Genomic DNA, 13,630 nt, shown 5'->3' on the forward strand with positions numbered 1-13,630 from the left:
TCCACCTCACTCACTAGTCATTTGTTAACAAGTGCCACCATGCTCATAATCACTCAGGTTTAGATTCAACATCATCTTTAGCTCTTTCCCTTTTTTTTTTTTTTACTTCCTATATGTAATCTAATGCTGTATTTTGTTGTTTCATCTCAGTAATATTTCTCCCACTAATTCACCATCCCTATTTCTACTATCACTATATTTATTCAGTCCCTTAGTACCCCAACCACAGTCTTTTATAAAAGCCTCCTTGACTCTTATATCTCTAATCCATCCATTCCATATTGCTAACACAGCAATATTCTGCCAGAATAACTTTGGTAATAAACTATTCCATCCATTCTAACCCTTGCCTGTTCCCACACAGCCTCCTGAATGAAGTCTACATTTTAGCTTTCATTAAGTCTTTATTAAATCTAACTATAATCCATTTTCACTTTTCTTTTTCAGGCACCCTATGTTCCGATCTAATGAAACCATTACCTGCCATTTCTCAAAGCAGCATAACTACTCATGTCATTCCCTTATGAGTATCTAACACTTAAAAAACACGTCAAGTGATTTAGGTTGATATAGTCGCCACAAAACTATATAAATCTTCAGTATTTACAAGAGGATTATAGAAATAATACAATAAATATTTAAAAGGAACAAACTACTGATATGTGCATTATGACCTCAAAGGCATTATGCTAAGGAAAAAGAAGCCACACGTGGATTATATACTACATGATTCAGTTCATATGAAATTCTAGAAAAAGCAAAACAGATTAACAGTTGCTAGAGGCCAGAAAAGGGGGGAGAGAAACTACGCAAAAGAGCATATGGGAACTTTTTGGGATGATGAAAACGTTCTATGTTACATTTGAGGCAATGATTATACACACCTGTCAAAATGCATAAACATATACACCTAAAATTGGTGAACTTTACTCTATATAAATAATGCTTCAATAAAGCTGATCCCGGGGGAGACACAATCAGCGCAGGTGCTAAGCCCCTCACACCACCCTGACACAAGATATACAGAAAGAAATCAACAGTAGCAGTCTCTGAGTGGCAGAATTACAGGTTGATTTTCTTTGTATTTTGCTCTCTTTTCCTAATTTTCTATAATGAGCAAGAATTACTTTCATAACCAAGAAAACAGCAACAACAACCAGAAACAAACCAGGAGCTCTATTTTATATGATAAATAAAATCAATAGCCCTGGCCGGTTTGACTCAGCGGTTGGAGCATCGCCCTGTGGACCAGAGAATCCTGGGTTCGGTTCCCGCTAGGGGCGTGTACCAAAAAAAAAAAAAAAAAAAAAATCAATAAAGCTGGAATATAGGTATTATATAAATGAAAAACATTTATCAGTATTTTTACATTAATGTATATTATCTGAGGTTAAGAAAAAAAAGATCCTGAGGTATCTTCCAAATCAAGGTTAAATTATATTTCATATATCTCAGTGATAAGTATTTACTATTATAGCCTACTCCTTCTGAAGCAATACATCATGCCTGGCAAATAAATCCATTAAAGCAAAGTTATATTTATTGAAATATTCCATTCCTTCATTATGTCAAATAACTATTAAATGGTTAAAGCATCACATTGATTCTTTTATCTCAAGTTTTGTACCTTCAAAAAATTCAATTATATTATTTAAAAATAACTAGAATATTTAACTAAAGTTATTTTTAACTCTAGTTGTTTTACTTACTTAGAGTCCTCCTTTTCATCCTTTTCTTCTTCATCTTTTTTTTCCTCTTCTTTCTTTTCTGCTTTTTCTTCTTCTTTTTCTTCTACTTTTTCTTCTTGTGATGGTCGGGCAATTTGCTGCTAGAATAAACCATCATTTATAAAATTCAAAAGTAAAAGAACTAGTTACCCAAATTCTGATGATTAATTTTAATAAATATCAATAAATAACATATTAATCACTTACAATGTAATTAGTAGTCATGTATTAAAAATAAGTCTAATGCTCTTTAATATATTCTATATATATATTGCTTACAAGGTCACACATACATATACACACACACACAAATGCCCACAGTGTTTGAACCCATCAAAGAGGTAAAAATGTTAAGATTCCACTTAGAAATCTGAGGTTGGTTCTCTCTTTTTGTAACTCCTACATCTAATCTATCACTCAAGTATTTCAACTCTACCTTAAAATTTGATAACCTATAATTTATCAAACCATCCCCCTAGTATTTGATATTTACTATGTTCTCAATTTTTTCATCAGTATAGATAATACTACAAGAGTAAAAACACTTTCATGTTTCTAAATAAAACATATGTAGAGAAGATTCATTTAATGAAATTAGTAGATAGTCATTTATCAAGACTGAAGTAATTTGTAAAAATACTAAGGATATAATAAAGTGAAAAGAAGTAAAGCACAAATATTTCTAGGCTGTAATTACAACCATGAAATTGTAAATATGTATATGAACAAAGACTGAAAGAGAGTAAGATTATGGACCCTTTTATCTTCGGTGTCTCACTTACTAAAATTATGACCCTAAAAAAGTAAATTTAAGTTTGTATTATTATTTTTATTTAATTCAAAAATCAAGATTGTCTAAACTAATTATAATGGAACTCCAACTCCTCATCATGCACACAGACTGTGTCTCATGTGTACCTCTCCAATACCCTGCTGTCCTATAGTGTGTGTTGCCCTGGATTCACACAACACATGTACCATGTTCATGTCTTTGCCTGGAACACCCTTTCCACCTTTCCTTGCCTAGAAAACTCCTACATATACAATGAGATTCAGTTCAAAATGCTACATCTCCTATCAGATGTTTGGATTTCCACAGACGCTGCAGGCCCTATCTCCCTATCTTTACACCTGCGTGCATGTCCACATGCACTTATAGCACTTATCACATGGTGGTATAGCATCTGGTTATCAGGGTCTGTCTGGTTCACTTTGTTATAATCTCATAAAGGACAAGTGAGGCAGGATAATAAAAAGCTAGGAAAAATAGGTCCAGAAGCATGGAGGCAAGGAACAAACTGACAAATCTCAGAAGGGGAGAGGTGGGGGGAAGATGGAAAGAGATTAACTGAAGAACTTACATACTTAAATGCATAGCACAAAGATCAAGACAATAGTGTAGTGAAGGCTTGGAGTACGGTAGGAGCTGGGTGGAAGGGGGCAGATGATGGGGGTGGTAATGAGGGACATCTGTAATATTGTCAACTATATATTATATATATGTAATTTTTTTTTCTTTTAAGCTAGGAAAATTCCTTGGTAAGTGGAATGAAGGAACTAAGACAAGATAATAAGACAAGGGCAAACAATTTACAGCCAGCAAGTGAATCACAAGACCTTCCTTACCTTTCCTAACCAAGGACACTTGAGAGCAAACGGTTTATTCCTCTCCTCCCTAACCAGAGAATAAATAACTTAAATCACCCTGGTCAGGAAGAGAGGTAACAGAGACCCAATTAGTGCCGTTTGTGCCAGACAAACCCAGGAATGGATGAAGTCGGGAATAAATAACAACAACAAAAATCAATTCAAGCCCTGGCCAGTTTGGCTCAGTGGTTGGAACATTGGCCTGCGTACTAGAGAGTCCCAGGTTCACTTACCACTAGGGGCACGTACCAAAACAAACAAACAAACAAACAAACAAACAATCAATTCGAGCCAGACAGACCCAAGATGAAAGTAAAGCAGTGAAGCTGACCAGAGAATGATCCCAAACACCCCTATCTGCTCATTCTGATGCATCAGCATATTAAAGAATGCACCCAGAAAGCTGATGAACACTCTGCTGAAACCCTCCCAAGATCTCCCTCCCCTACCAGCAAAAAAGAGAGGAAAAATCCTCAAGATGAAAGATGCCAGTATGCGCCCTCCTGGAACACACCCAACTCAAGGTGTACTTTTGCTTTGTCTTCTAAACATTAAGGGTCCCCATGAAACTTGCAGCCAGGGGAGCATGGGCAGTAGCAACTCATCCCATCCCAGGTTTACCCCGATTCTGTCTCCAAGACCCCCTATTCTCTGATTTTTCAGTAAGCCAACAGCTGCCCTGCCTTGCCTCACTTCTCACTGTGACTTTTACTTTTTAGTTCATGCAGCACGGCTCACTTCTTTCCTCTAACATTTCTAGAGAGCCAAAGCATCCCGGCCTAGGCTCTCTCCTGTCACTTCTTCTATGCTAAGCCCTTCTCTTGTTTGTTTCACTGTCCTCAGCTTTAATGAATGTACTCTCAGAATCACCTGAATTTGTATAATGAAATGTGCACCAAGTCAAGAATCCACACACTATAGGCTGGCCTGAGGCAGACCCGCTCCAGCTTAGTCCCTGTTCAATAATGCAAGGACCCAACCCTAATAGTCTAAGTACTGCCATTTCCTAGCAGAACACCTGGACCATAGAAATGTCTGCACTTGTTAGATATAGCAAAAACCAAATTCCTTTATTCTGGTTATTTGAAAAGTTTTTGCCCTCCCACCTCAATCTTTCATTCTGATCCAAGCTAATGTCAATCTTGCCTCAAAATAACTGCCTGTTCCTTTCACCAAGACATGAAGTATTCAGTTATTTGAAGTAAAATGTGCTTTAATTCTTAATAGCATCTCAAAGTCTTTTACATTCTTACCAAAAGTAAAATCTGACTTTTTCTTAAGAAAACGAAGGCCTTACTGACCACTCCACAATAGGTCCCACGTTATGCCTTCTTCAAACCATGGTGGAAAAACGAAGAACCTGTATTCTTATTGTTCTCTACTACCACTTCCAAAACATTGCTAAACTGTAATATTTTAAAAATACTTCTTCGGATTTACAAAATCTACCTATGATACCTTTCTTCCTCTTTTAGTGTTGCATACTACTCGAATGCTCCCATGCACACATGGTTGATTAGGCCTTGCCATTATTCTTCAGATTTTAAAATGCATATGTCGGAGAACTCACTGTAGATGAAATATGGCTCCAGTAGCAAATGTCTCTAGGAACTGTTGGACTCTGTTTAACTCTCTGTTAACTGTTTAAAACTCTCTGTAGCCTCAGGTTTGGCTGACTACCCAGAACACCAATGCAGGGAATGCAGCCCAAAGATAAACCGGGAAGGAGGTTAAAGGCTGTATAGAGTGTGATATCTGTCTGATGCTATCTGTTAACTTAGGGATGCACTTGTTCTTTCTGGTAGATTGTGACCACTCACCATATGGTTTTACTATTACCACCTATAAAAAGGGATCCTATTCTGGGAGAGGTGTGGATTCCTCCTGGCTGGCCACCAAGGCAGCACCTGCTTTGCCCTTATATATATATATATATATATATATATATATATATATAAGTTTCTCCTATTGAAGCTCTTATGAATCTGAATAAGGCTATGTGTCAGTTCTTCAGAAATGGTACTGAATTTAGATTTCTGGGTCTTTCCCTCAACAACATTTCAATGCCTTTGATCCCTTTATTCTAAGAAAATGTCACAGTCCATCAAGAACTCTATCTGCTATTCCACTTTGACCCCTGTCTAAAATGTTTCAATAGCATGATTCCCTCATTTGCTTTATGTGACCTTCCCAATTCCTCACCCTGGCTAACTGCCAGTTTCCTTTCCTTCTGGTATTTATTATTATTATTAGAGGAAAAAATAACAACAACTAAGAAATCAGGAAGATTTTTCAAATGTATACTTTCCCACTATGATTAGGTCTGCTTTACAACTGGGGATGTTTTGTTCATCTCTGACTGACTCCTATCATACCATAGTGGTCACAAGACCTATTTCAAAAACTAATAACCTCATCCATACCATAAATGCAGCATCCATCTGTCACTGTGAACCCAAGAAGATAGGATCCCTACAACAAACTCTGACCTTTGTCTAACAAGTAGGCTGTGTAACCCAAACAAATGGTTTATAGCCCTAGAAATAATGGGAAGGTGTTAACTAAGCAGAAGCTAAGTAAAGAGGTTCACTGTTCCCTTAGACTTATTTCACTAGTATTTTTCTCCCAATGAGAACCATAGTCTTGAAGAAAGTAAGCAATTCCACACATTCCCTGCTGCATGAAATCCAGCAAATTTGACTCCACCTTCTAGAGTACTGGGAACTGAGAAGCAATTGTAGCACCTGCTTCAACTAGTCAATGGGTAAAAGAACAGGATTCCTTTTGAAACACAGCTCCCAGTTCTGCAGAGGGTGCAGAAACAATCCAAAGAAACTGAGGAAGTTGCTGGATAAAGTCTATAGAAGTGTGTGACACCTGCGAAGTAGAATCTCTTACACTCCCATCCAGGTGCACCCACATTGACTAGGTAGCAGCAAGGAGAAAGAGAGGCCAGACAGTGCAGCTAGCACTTACCTTTGGGTGATAAGTACCAAGACACACTGTGATGACTACCACTGACATTATAGAGAGTAAGCAATAAGCTCTGGATTTGTAATACAGTGGAACCTCACTTCTCAAACTTAATTCATTCCAGAAGGCTGTTCAAGAAGCAATTTGTTTGAAAACCAAATCATTTTTTCCCATTAGAAATAATGTAAATTGCCCTGGCCGGTTTTTCTCAGTGGTTAGAGCGTCAGCCTGCAGTCCAGAGAGACCCGGGTTGGTTTCCCACTGAGGGCATGTACCTCGGTTGCAATTTGTCCCCAACCCCGGTTTGGTTGTGCGGGAGGCAGCCACTCGATGTGTCTCTTTCACGTTGATGGTTCTCTCTCTCTCTCTTACTCTCTCTCCCTCCAACTCTATCTAAACAAAAAATGGAAAAATGTTCTCGGGTGAGGATAAAAAAAAAAAAAATAACGTAAACTGAATTAATTCATTCCAGACTCCCAAATACTCCGTTTTAACCTTTCTTATGTACAGTACACATCTAACATACTATTTTATCTATAAACAAACACTTCTTTTCTTAAATTTATCAAACCACTTCCTACTAGCCTTAAACAAATCACTTTCAGTACCCATTCCAAGGATGTCTTTCAGGGATCAGCATGCAGTATCTCTGCTTTTTCACATCCTCCAAAAATGCTGTCACTGGCTAACTGTTTTTTCTTTTAGTTTTTCTACCTCTTCATTGTTTCTTTCACACCCCTAGCAACATTAGCACTCTTGATGGCCTCTTTATGTTTTAAGATTGTGCTAATCATCCATTTCACCAGCAACAAAAGCAAAAACAAATTCATAGCACAATTTCCTGATGGGGGCATTCTCTCTCTCCTTCCTTTGTGGCCTGAGAGATACTTTTTGTCACGCTGCTGTATCAGTGTGTCAAACAAGACAATTTTTCGGTTAACAACTTGGTTGAGAACTGAATTGTTCGAGATGGGAGACACTGGAGAACCAAGGTTTGACTGTGGAATGAAATGCCTCCTCTTTCTGATGGCCTCTTTCTATAGCTCCTGCAATAGATATGCTAATTAAATAGAGGAATTCTGCTTGAGGCTTGAGCAGTCCCCTGTTCAGCAAAAAGGTAGGGAAACATGCACAAAGTAGTAACTGTTTCTCAAAGATTCACAGAAGTCTCAGGACTTCTAGGACTCAGATCAGTGGGGATCAATGGACCAACCGTACCAGCCTTTCTTTAGAAGCACCAGGTACACACAAATCTTGGGCCTGTAACAGTTTAAACAAGCAGTGGTTAAAATTGCTTTTGTTTCAGACATGACAATGCCCATGGTCTAGGATAGAAATTACAGGTTACATCACCCAACCCTTTACTGACTGGCATTTCCAGCGCCCCCAATGGAGGTTTCTCCTTCCTTAAGCCTTTGGACAAAAAGGGGCCAACATGCTAATCTGACAAGGTCAGGGGAGGCCTGCATGGTAGACTTGCAAACATAGAGACTTCAAGTAACCACAAAGGATTGTCTGAAGTTAAAAGTTATTAACTAAAAGCGGTTTAAGGCAGGTAGTCATGTCCTAGGCTAAAATCTTCCACAACAAAGGTTAATCTTAATTAAGCCTATTTTCTTTCTGCATCTACAATAAGATACTTGTGGAATGTCAAAGTATTTTCCTTTCTCCAGACCCCTCAAAGCACAGAATGGAGACCACAAATCCCCTCAGTGTTATTGAGTTAACTGTTGACTATTAACTATCCTGTACACAATTATGTAAAAGAAGCATGTGTCTATCATTTTAATTTTTATCCAATCCAAGAGTTTCCCCCACTTTGCTTTCTCCTGACTTCCTAATCTATCACCAATGGACTTAATGTAACCCACTTATGTCTTCTCTTTTAATTGTAATGTATATAATAAGGTACAAAACTCCCATTCCCTGGAGTATTATCTCAACCGATGAGATTTTGCTTCCTGGCAATTGCTGATGGTCTGGCTCAAATAAACTCACAAAAGTTCTCTACAGATTTTAATGTTTCTTAACTTGACAGTCTTCTACAGCAAGTCCTAAAGAGAGTTTATGCTGAAATTTATTACTATTATATCTAACTGATTATCTAACACAATATATTTGTATTTGTTAAAATGTTCAAGTCTTTAAGAAATAAATGAACAAAAGACTAAGTTTAAGAACAAGCAGCTATAGTTAACTAAAAGTATCCAAGAAACAGAAAAAAGAAAGTACTTCGGCCACTGAATTTTACCTTAAAAAGTACTTCAGGCAGTAAATAGAAAATATCTTATGCCAATCTTATCAAAATATATAATAACTATATATAATGCCTTTTAAACCAACTAAATTTGAGAGTACTTTCCTGAAGACTAAAAGCTATCACCAAAAAAACACCATCATGAAAGTAATAAAGGTAAAAGCAATTATCTCAGATGAGCAGAGATATAAAAATCCTCAAAAAATATAAGCAAACATAATTCAGCAACACATTAAACAGATCATACACCATGATCAAGCCCACTGGAGGAAAGGCTGATTCAATATTTGCAAATCAATTAATATGGCATACCACATAAACAAGATTAAGAATAAAAACCACATGATCACATCAATAGCCATGGAAAAGCATTTGACAAAATCCAGCACCCATTTATGATAAAAACTCTCAGCAAAGTAGGAATAGAGAAAACATCTCAACATAATAAAGTCATATCTGACAAACCCACAGATAATATTATACTCAACAGGGAAAAGCTAACAGTGTTTTCCTGAAGATCAAAATAAGACAAGATGTCCATTTTTAGCACTTTTGTTAAATATAGTATTGAAAGTCATAGCCACAGCAATCAGACAAGAAAAAAAAAGGCTTCCAAATTAGAAAGGAACAAGGAAAAACTCTCACTGTTTTTACATGATACAGTATACAGAGAACCCTAAAGATCCCACCAGGAAAACTACTAGAACTGATAAATGAATTCATTAACATAGCAGGATACAAAAATCCATCTTCAGAAATTGTGTGCAATTTTATAAATCAATAACAAACTCTCAGAAAGAGAAACTGAGGAGACACAAATAAATGGAAGCACATATCATGCTCATGAACAGGAAGAACTGACACATTAAAATGTCCACACTTGCCCTGGCTGGTTTTGCTCAGTGGTTAGAGCGTTGGCCAATAGATTGAAGGGTCTCAGGTTCGATTCCTGGTCAAGGCCACGTACCTGGGGTTACAGGTTCAATCCTTGGCCCTAGTCAGGGTCGTGTGGGAGGCAACAAATAGATGTGTCTCTTCCACATCAATGTCTCTCTCTTCTCTCTCTCTTTTTCGCTCTCTCTCTTTTTCTCCATTCCTCCTTCCCTTCCACTCTCTCTAAAAAAAAAAAAAATCAACAAAAAAATATTATCCTATGTTCACTGCAGCATTACAGTCAATAAACAAATTATGGAAGAAGTTTAAATGTCTATCAATAGAGAAAGATGTAGTATATATGGAATAGTACTTAGCCATAATAATAACTAAAATCTTACCATTTGTTACAAGATGGATGAAGCAAGAAGGTATTAAAAGCAAAGGGGTATTAGTGCAGCCACTATGGAAAATAGTATGGAGGTTCCTCAAAAATTAAAAATTAACTACCATGTGATCTAAAAATTTCCTTGGGTATTTATCCAAAGAAATCTAAAACACAAATTCAAAAAGACATATGCACTCCTATGTTCACTGCAGCATTGTTTACCATAACCATATTATGGGAGCAATTTCAGTGTCCATCAACAGAGGACTGAATAAAGATGATGGGGTATGTATAGAATATTACTTAGCCATAAAAAGAACTGAAATCTTACCATTTGTGACAAGATGGATGAAGCAACAGGGTATTATACTAAGTGAAATAAGTCAGAGAAAGTAAAGACCATATAATTTCACTTATATGTGTAATCTAAAATACAAAATAAATGAACAAATAAAAGAGAAACAAAGTCATAGATCCAGAGAACAAACTGATAATTGCCAGATTGGATGGGTTTGGGGGCTGGTGAAAAAGGTGAAGGGCCCTGGCCGGTTTGGCTCAGCGGTTGGAGCGTCAGCCTGCGGTACAGAGAGACCCGGGTTCGGTTCCCACTAAGGGCACGTACCTCGGTTGCAGTTTGTCCCCGGCCCTGGTTGGTCGTGCGGGTGGCAGCCACTCGATGTGTCCCTTCACGTCGATGTTTCTCTCTCTCTCTCTTTCTCTCTCTCCCTCCCACTCTATCTGAACAAAAAATGGAAAAATGTCCTCGGGTGACGATAAAAATAAAAAAAAAGAAAAAGGTGAAGGTATTAAGAAATTCAAATAGACTAACAAAATAGTCACAGGGATGTAAAGTATAGCATAGGGAATATAGTCAATGATACTGTAATAACTATGTATGGTGCCAGGTACATAACAGACTTACCAGGAAGATCATTTTGTAAGTGATATAAATGTCTAACCATTATGATGTACAACTGAAACTAATATAATATTGAATACCTACTGCAATTAAAAAAATTTGTTTTTTAAATTCTCACCCAAGGATATTTTTCTATTTATCTTCAGATAGAGTGCGAGGGAGCAGGGGAGAGAGAGAGAGAAAGAGAGAAACACCGATGTGAGAGTGACACATGGACCAGCTGCCTCCCACATGACCCCGACCAGGGCCAGGAATCGAACTGCAAATGAGGTACGTTCCCTTGACTGGAATCGAACCCATGACTCTTTGGTCCGTGGACTGACACTCTAACTGCTGAGCCAAATTGGCCAGGACATAATTGAAAAAGTTTTTAAATTTTTAAGTAAAAATAATATAGGCAAATAAGGCCCCCCCAAAAAGCAAACGCTGGCATAAAAGAGAATATGGTGTCAGTATAAAGGAAGAATATAAATTCTTGCAAAAAGTATTCAAGCATTTGGAAATGAAGAACGTGGTTCCTAAACAATGACTTGTTTTACTGTAGGTTACTAGCAGGTACCATAATAATTCTACCCACACAATGACAGACTTATTAAATGAAGTGTTTATGCTGGGAGGTAAGGAGAAAGTCTTACTTCTAACAAAATGTTACACACAGAATCAAATTACTACTTGGCATATTATTATTTATAATTCTAGATCTCAAATAATAGCATGAAAGAGTAGGCTTTTGGTTTCCAATCACTGATATGTATTCACAACTTGAACTAAAATTTATAATAAACCACACTCATTCTCATTGTGGGATGCTATAACTTGAACTATAAAACTGAGTTGGGTAGTATCTAATAGCATTTGCAGAGAAGAGTCAAAACTTTTACCAACAATGATCTCTGAACAGAATTTTAACAAAAATATGTTTACCTAATTTCCTTATGATTCTAAGATTAAAACTCACTTTCAGAGTAAATAATATTCAAGGTACCTTATGGCAAAAGTCCAATAGATTCTCTTCTCATTTGGTATCAGTTCTAATGTCATTCAGTTCTATATTAAACTAATACCATCTAATTTCTGAAAAACTGTCCATCTATTTTGACACAAATGAAATGAAGTACACAAGCAATTAAGAAACAGAGATAAAATTATTTTGGGCTGAGATGATGGTGTAAGTCCATTATTTAACCCCGTCCTTACACAAATTCCCAGTGAAACAAACCGGAAAAAAACAACAACAAAAAACTAGAGGGAAAATCTTCAAGGTAACCTAAAAGTGACTGTGGCCAAGACTAGACCATTGGAAAGCCCAACCAAACCAAAACTGAACCTACTTGGGGGCAAGCATCCTATGGGTTAGTAAGTCAAGATGAGGATTCTAGAAAATTTCAGTTCTACAAATGCACTCAGGGATATGCTAAGGGTGCTATCACATGAAACAAGAATGTGCAGACAACACTAATATGGCTGAAACCTAACAAGGGCAAGTGTGCCACAGAAGAGTGAAGTGGTACCCCAAATAAATTTAGAAGACAAATGTTTCTGAGTTAACATAGACATTCCCTGTCACCAGAGCTTTCTCCTTTATCTTCACAAGAGACTACCAATTCAACAAAGGTAAGGTATAATAAATACCAAATAATCCCTTTACATTATCAGAGATTAATAAAATTAAACAGTAACATATACAATTTCTAAATATAAAATTAAAGTTACATATACTAGTTTGTAATTAGAAATAAAGCTATTTTTAGCTTAAACTTGTTTAAAATATAGACGGGCTCCACTTTTGTCTGTGGGGAAAAGCCTCGGCTTCTTTAGTGGAACAGTATTTCCTCCTGTATCAACATTCAATTTGCTGCCCCTCAGTTCATAAATCTTCACAGAGCTCTCCAGTCATCTGTTTCTGTCTCTACCCTATCAGTCCCATCGATGTACAAGTACACTCTTTGCCTCCTTTCTGATCCCTACCAGCTCTACAGCCCATTCTATTTTCTTTTATAAGCAAATCTTACAAACAAGACTACACCTACACTATTGCCATTTCCACACATTCTATATCCCCTTCAGTTTACTATATTCTTATTTCTGGCTCCTTCATCAATCCACTGAAAATGCATGTCAAGGTCACCTCAGCTGACTCAACCTCTAGCAGCATTTTACACAGCTGACTCGAGAAACACTCCCTATACTTTTTTTGACCAAGAAATACTGTTTTAGAAGATGATGTAATTACATCTTATGAGGTGGTAGTGTAAGAAACAATGACCCAAAAACCACAAAAACATTATGACTATAAATAATGAAAAAATAGTGTCAAATAACCTGTATCTTGAGACCAAACAGATCAAAGGAAGAAAGGGTAGCTGTGTACAGAATCTATAAGAAATTTAGGAATGCTAGTTAAATAGCCAGCAGCTGCCCAAGTTGACACATACAATTCCACGTTGCGACTTGTATCTGGGAGTAGAGGGTTACGGGTGATGGCATTATCCCAGCAGCCTCACTGGTAAAGCATACATGAGCTGTAACAGCTGCTGAGGAGTTATTTTGGAAGGAACAACTGAGTTGCAACTGTGAAAACATATACTACATTGTATTAAAAGCTATCTTTTTAGGTCAAGTGCTTTTTAAGACTTAAACTATTTAAACTCCCCAAATTAAGTTAATATGAAACAAAATCAGGCCCCATGTATTTCCTTTACTCTGATTACCATGCTGTATTTCTCTCCTGTACCTACCTGTCCAGTCCTCAAACAAAAGAACTGATAAAGATGATATAGTAATAAGGTGTTAAGAGTCTCACATTTAATCACATCATTATTGTTAACATTGACATGTATGATTTA

The 13,630-nt window shown here is 36.9% G+C and overlaps 1 protein-coding gene across 10 annotated transcripts in view; it reads right to left on the reverse strand.

Moving 5' to 3' along the window:
* NCOR1 (nuclear receptor corepressor 1) overlaps positions 1 to 13,630 on the reverse strand; it is a 245,674-nt gene that overhangs the window by 94,185 nt on the left and 137,859 nt on the right. For 5 of the 10 annotated variants that reach the window (XM_036278322.1, XM_036278325.1, XM_036278327.1 and 2 more), the window contains one exon: positions 1,710 to 1,828. In XM_036278322.1, the coding sequence (XP_036134215.1) occupies positions 1,710 to 1,828 (119 nt within the window). The remainder of the gene's footprint in view (positions 1 to 1,709; positions 1,829 to 13,630) is intronic. The other 5 variants (XM_036278328.1, XM_036278326.1, XM_036278324.1 and 2 more) reach the window with 1 other exon arrangement.

Source organism: Molossus molossus, unplaced genomic scaffold (assembly GCF_014108415.1).
Source record: "Molossus molossus isolate mMolMol1 unplaced genomic scaffold, mMolMol1.p scaffold_m16_p_27, whole genome shotgun sequence".
NCBI classification, from domain to species: domain Eukaryota; kingdom Metazoa; phylum Chordata; class Mammalia; order Chiroptera; family Molossidae; genus Molossus; species Molossus molossus.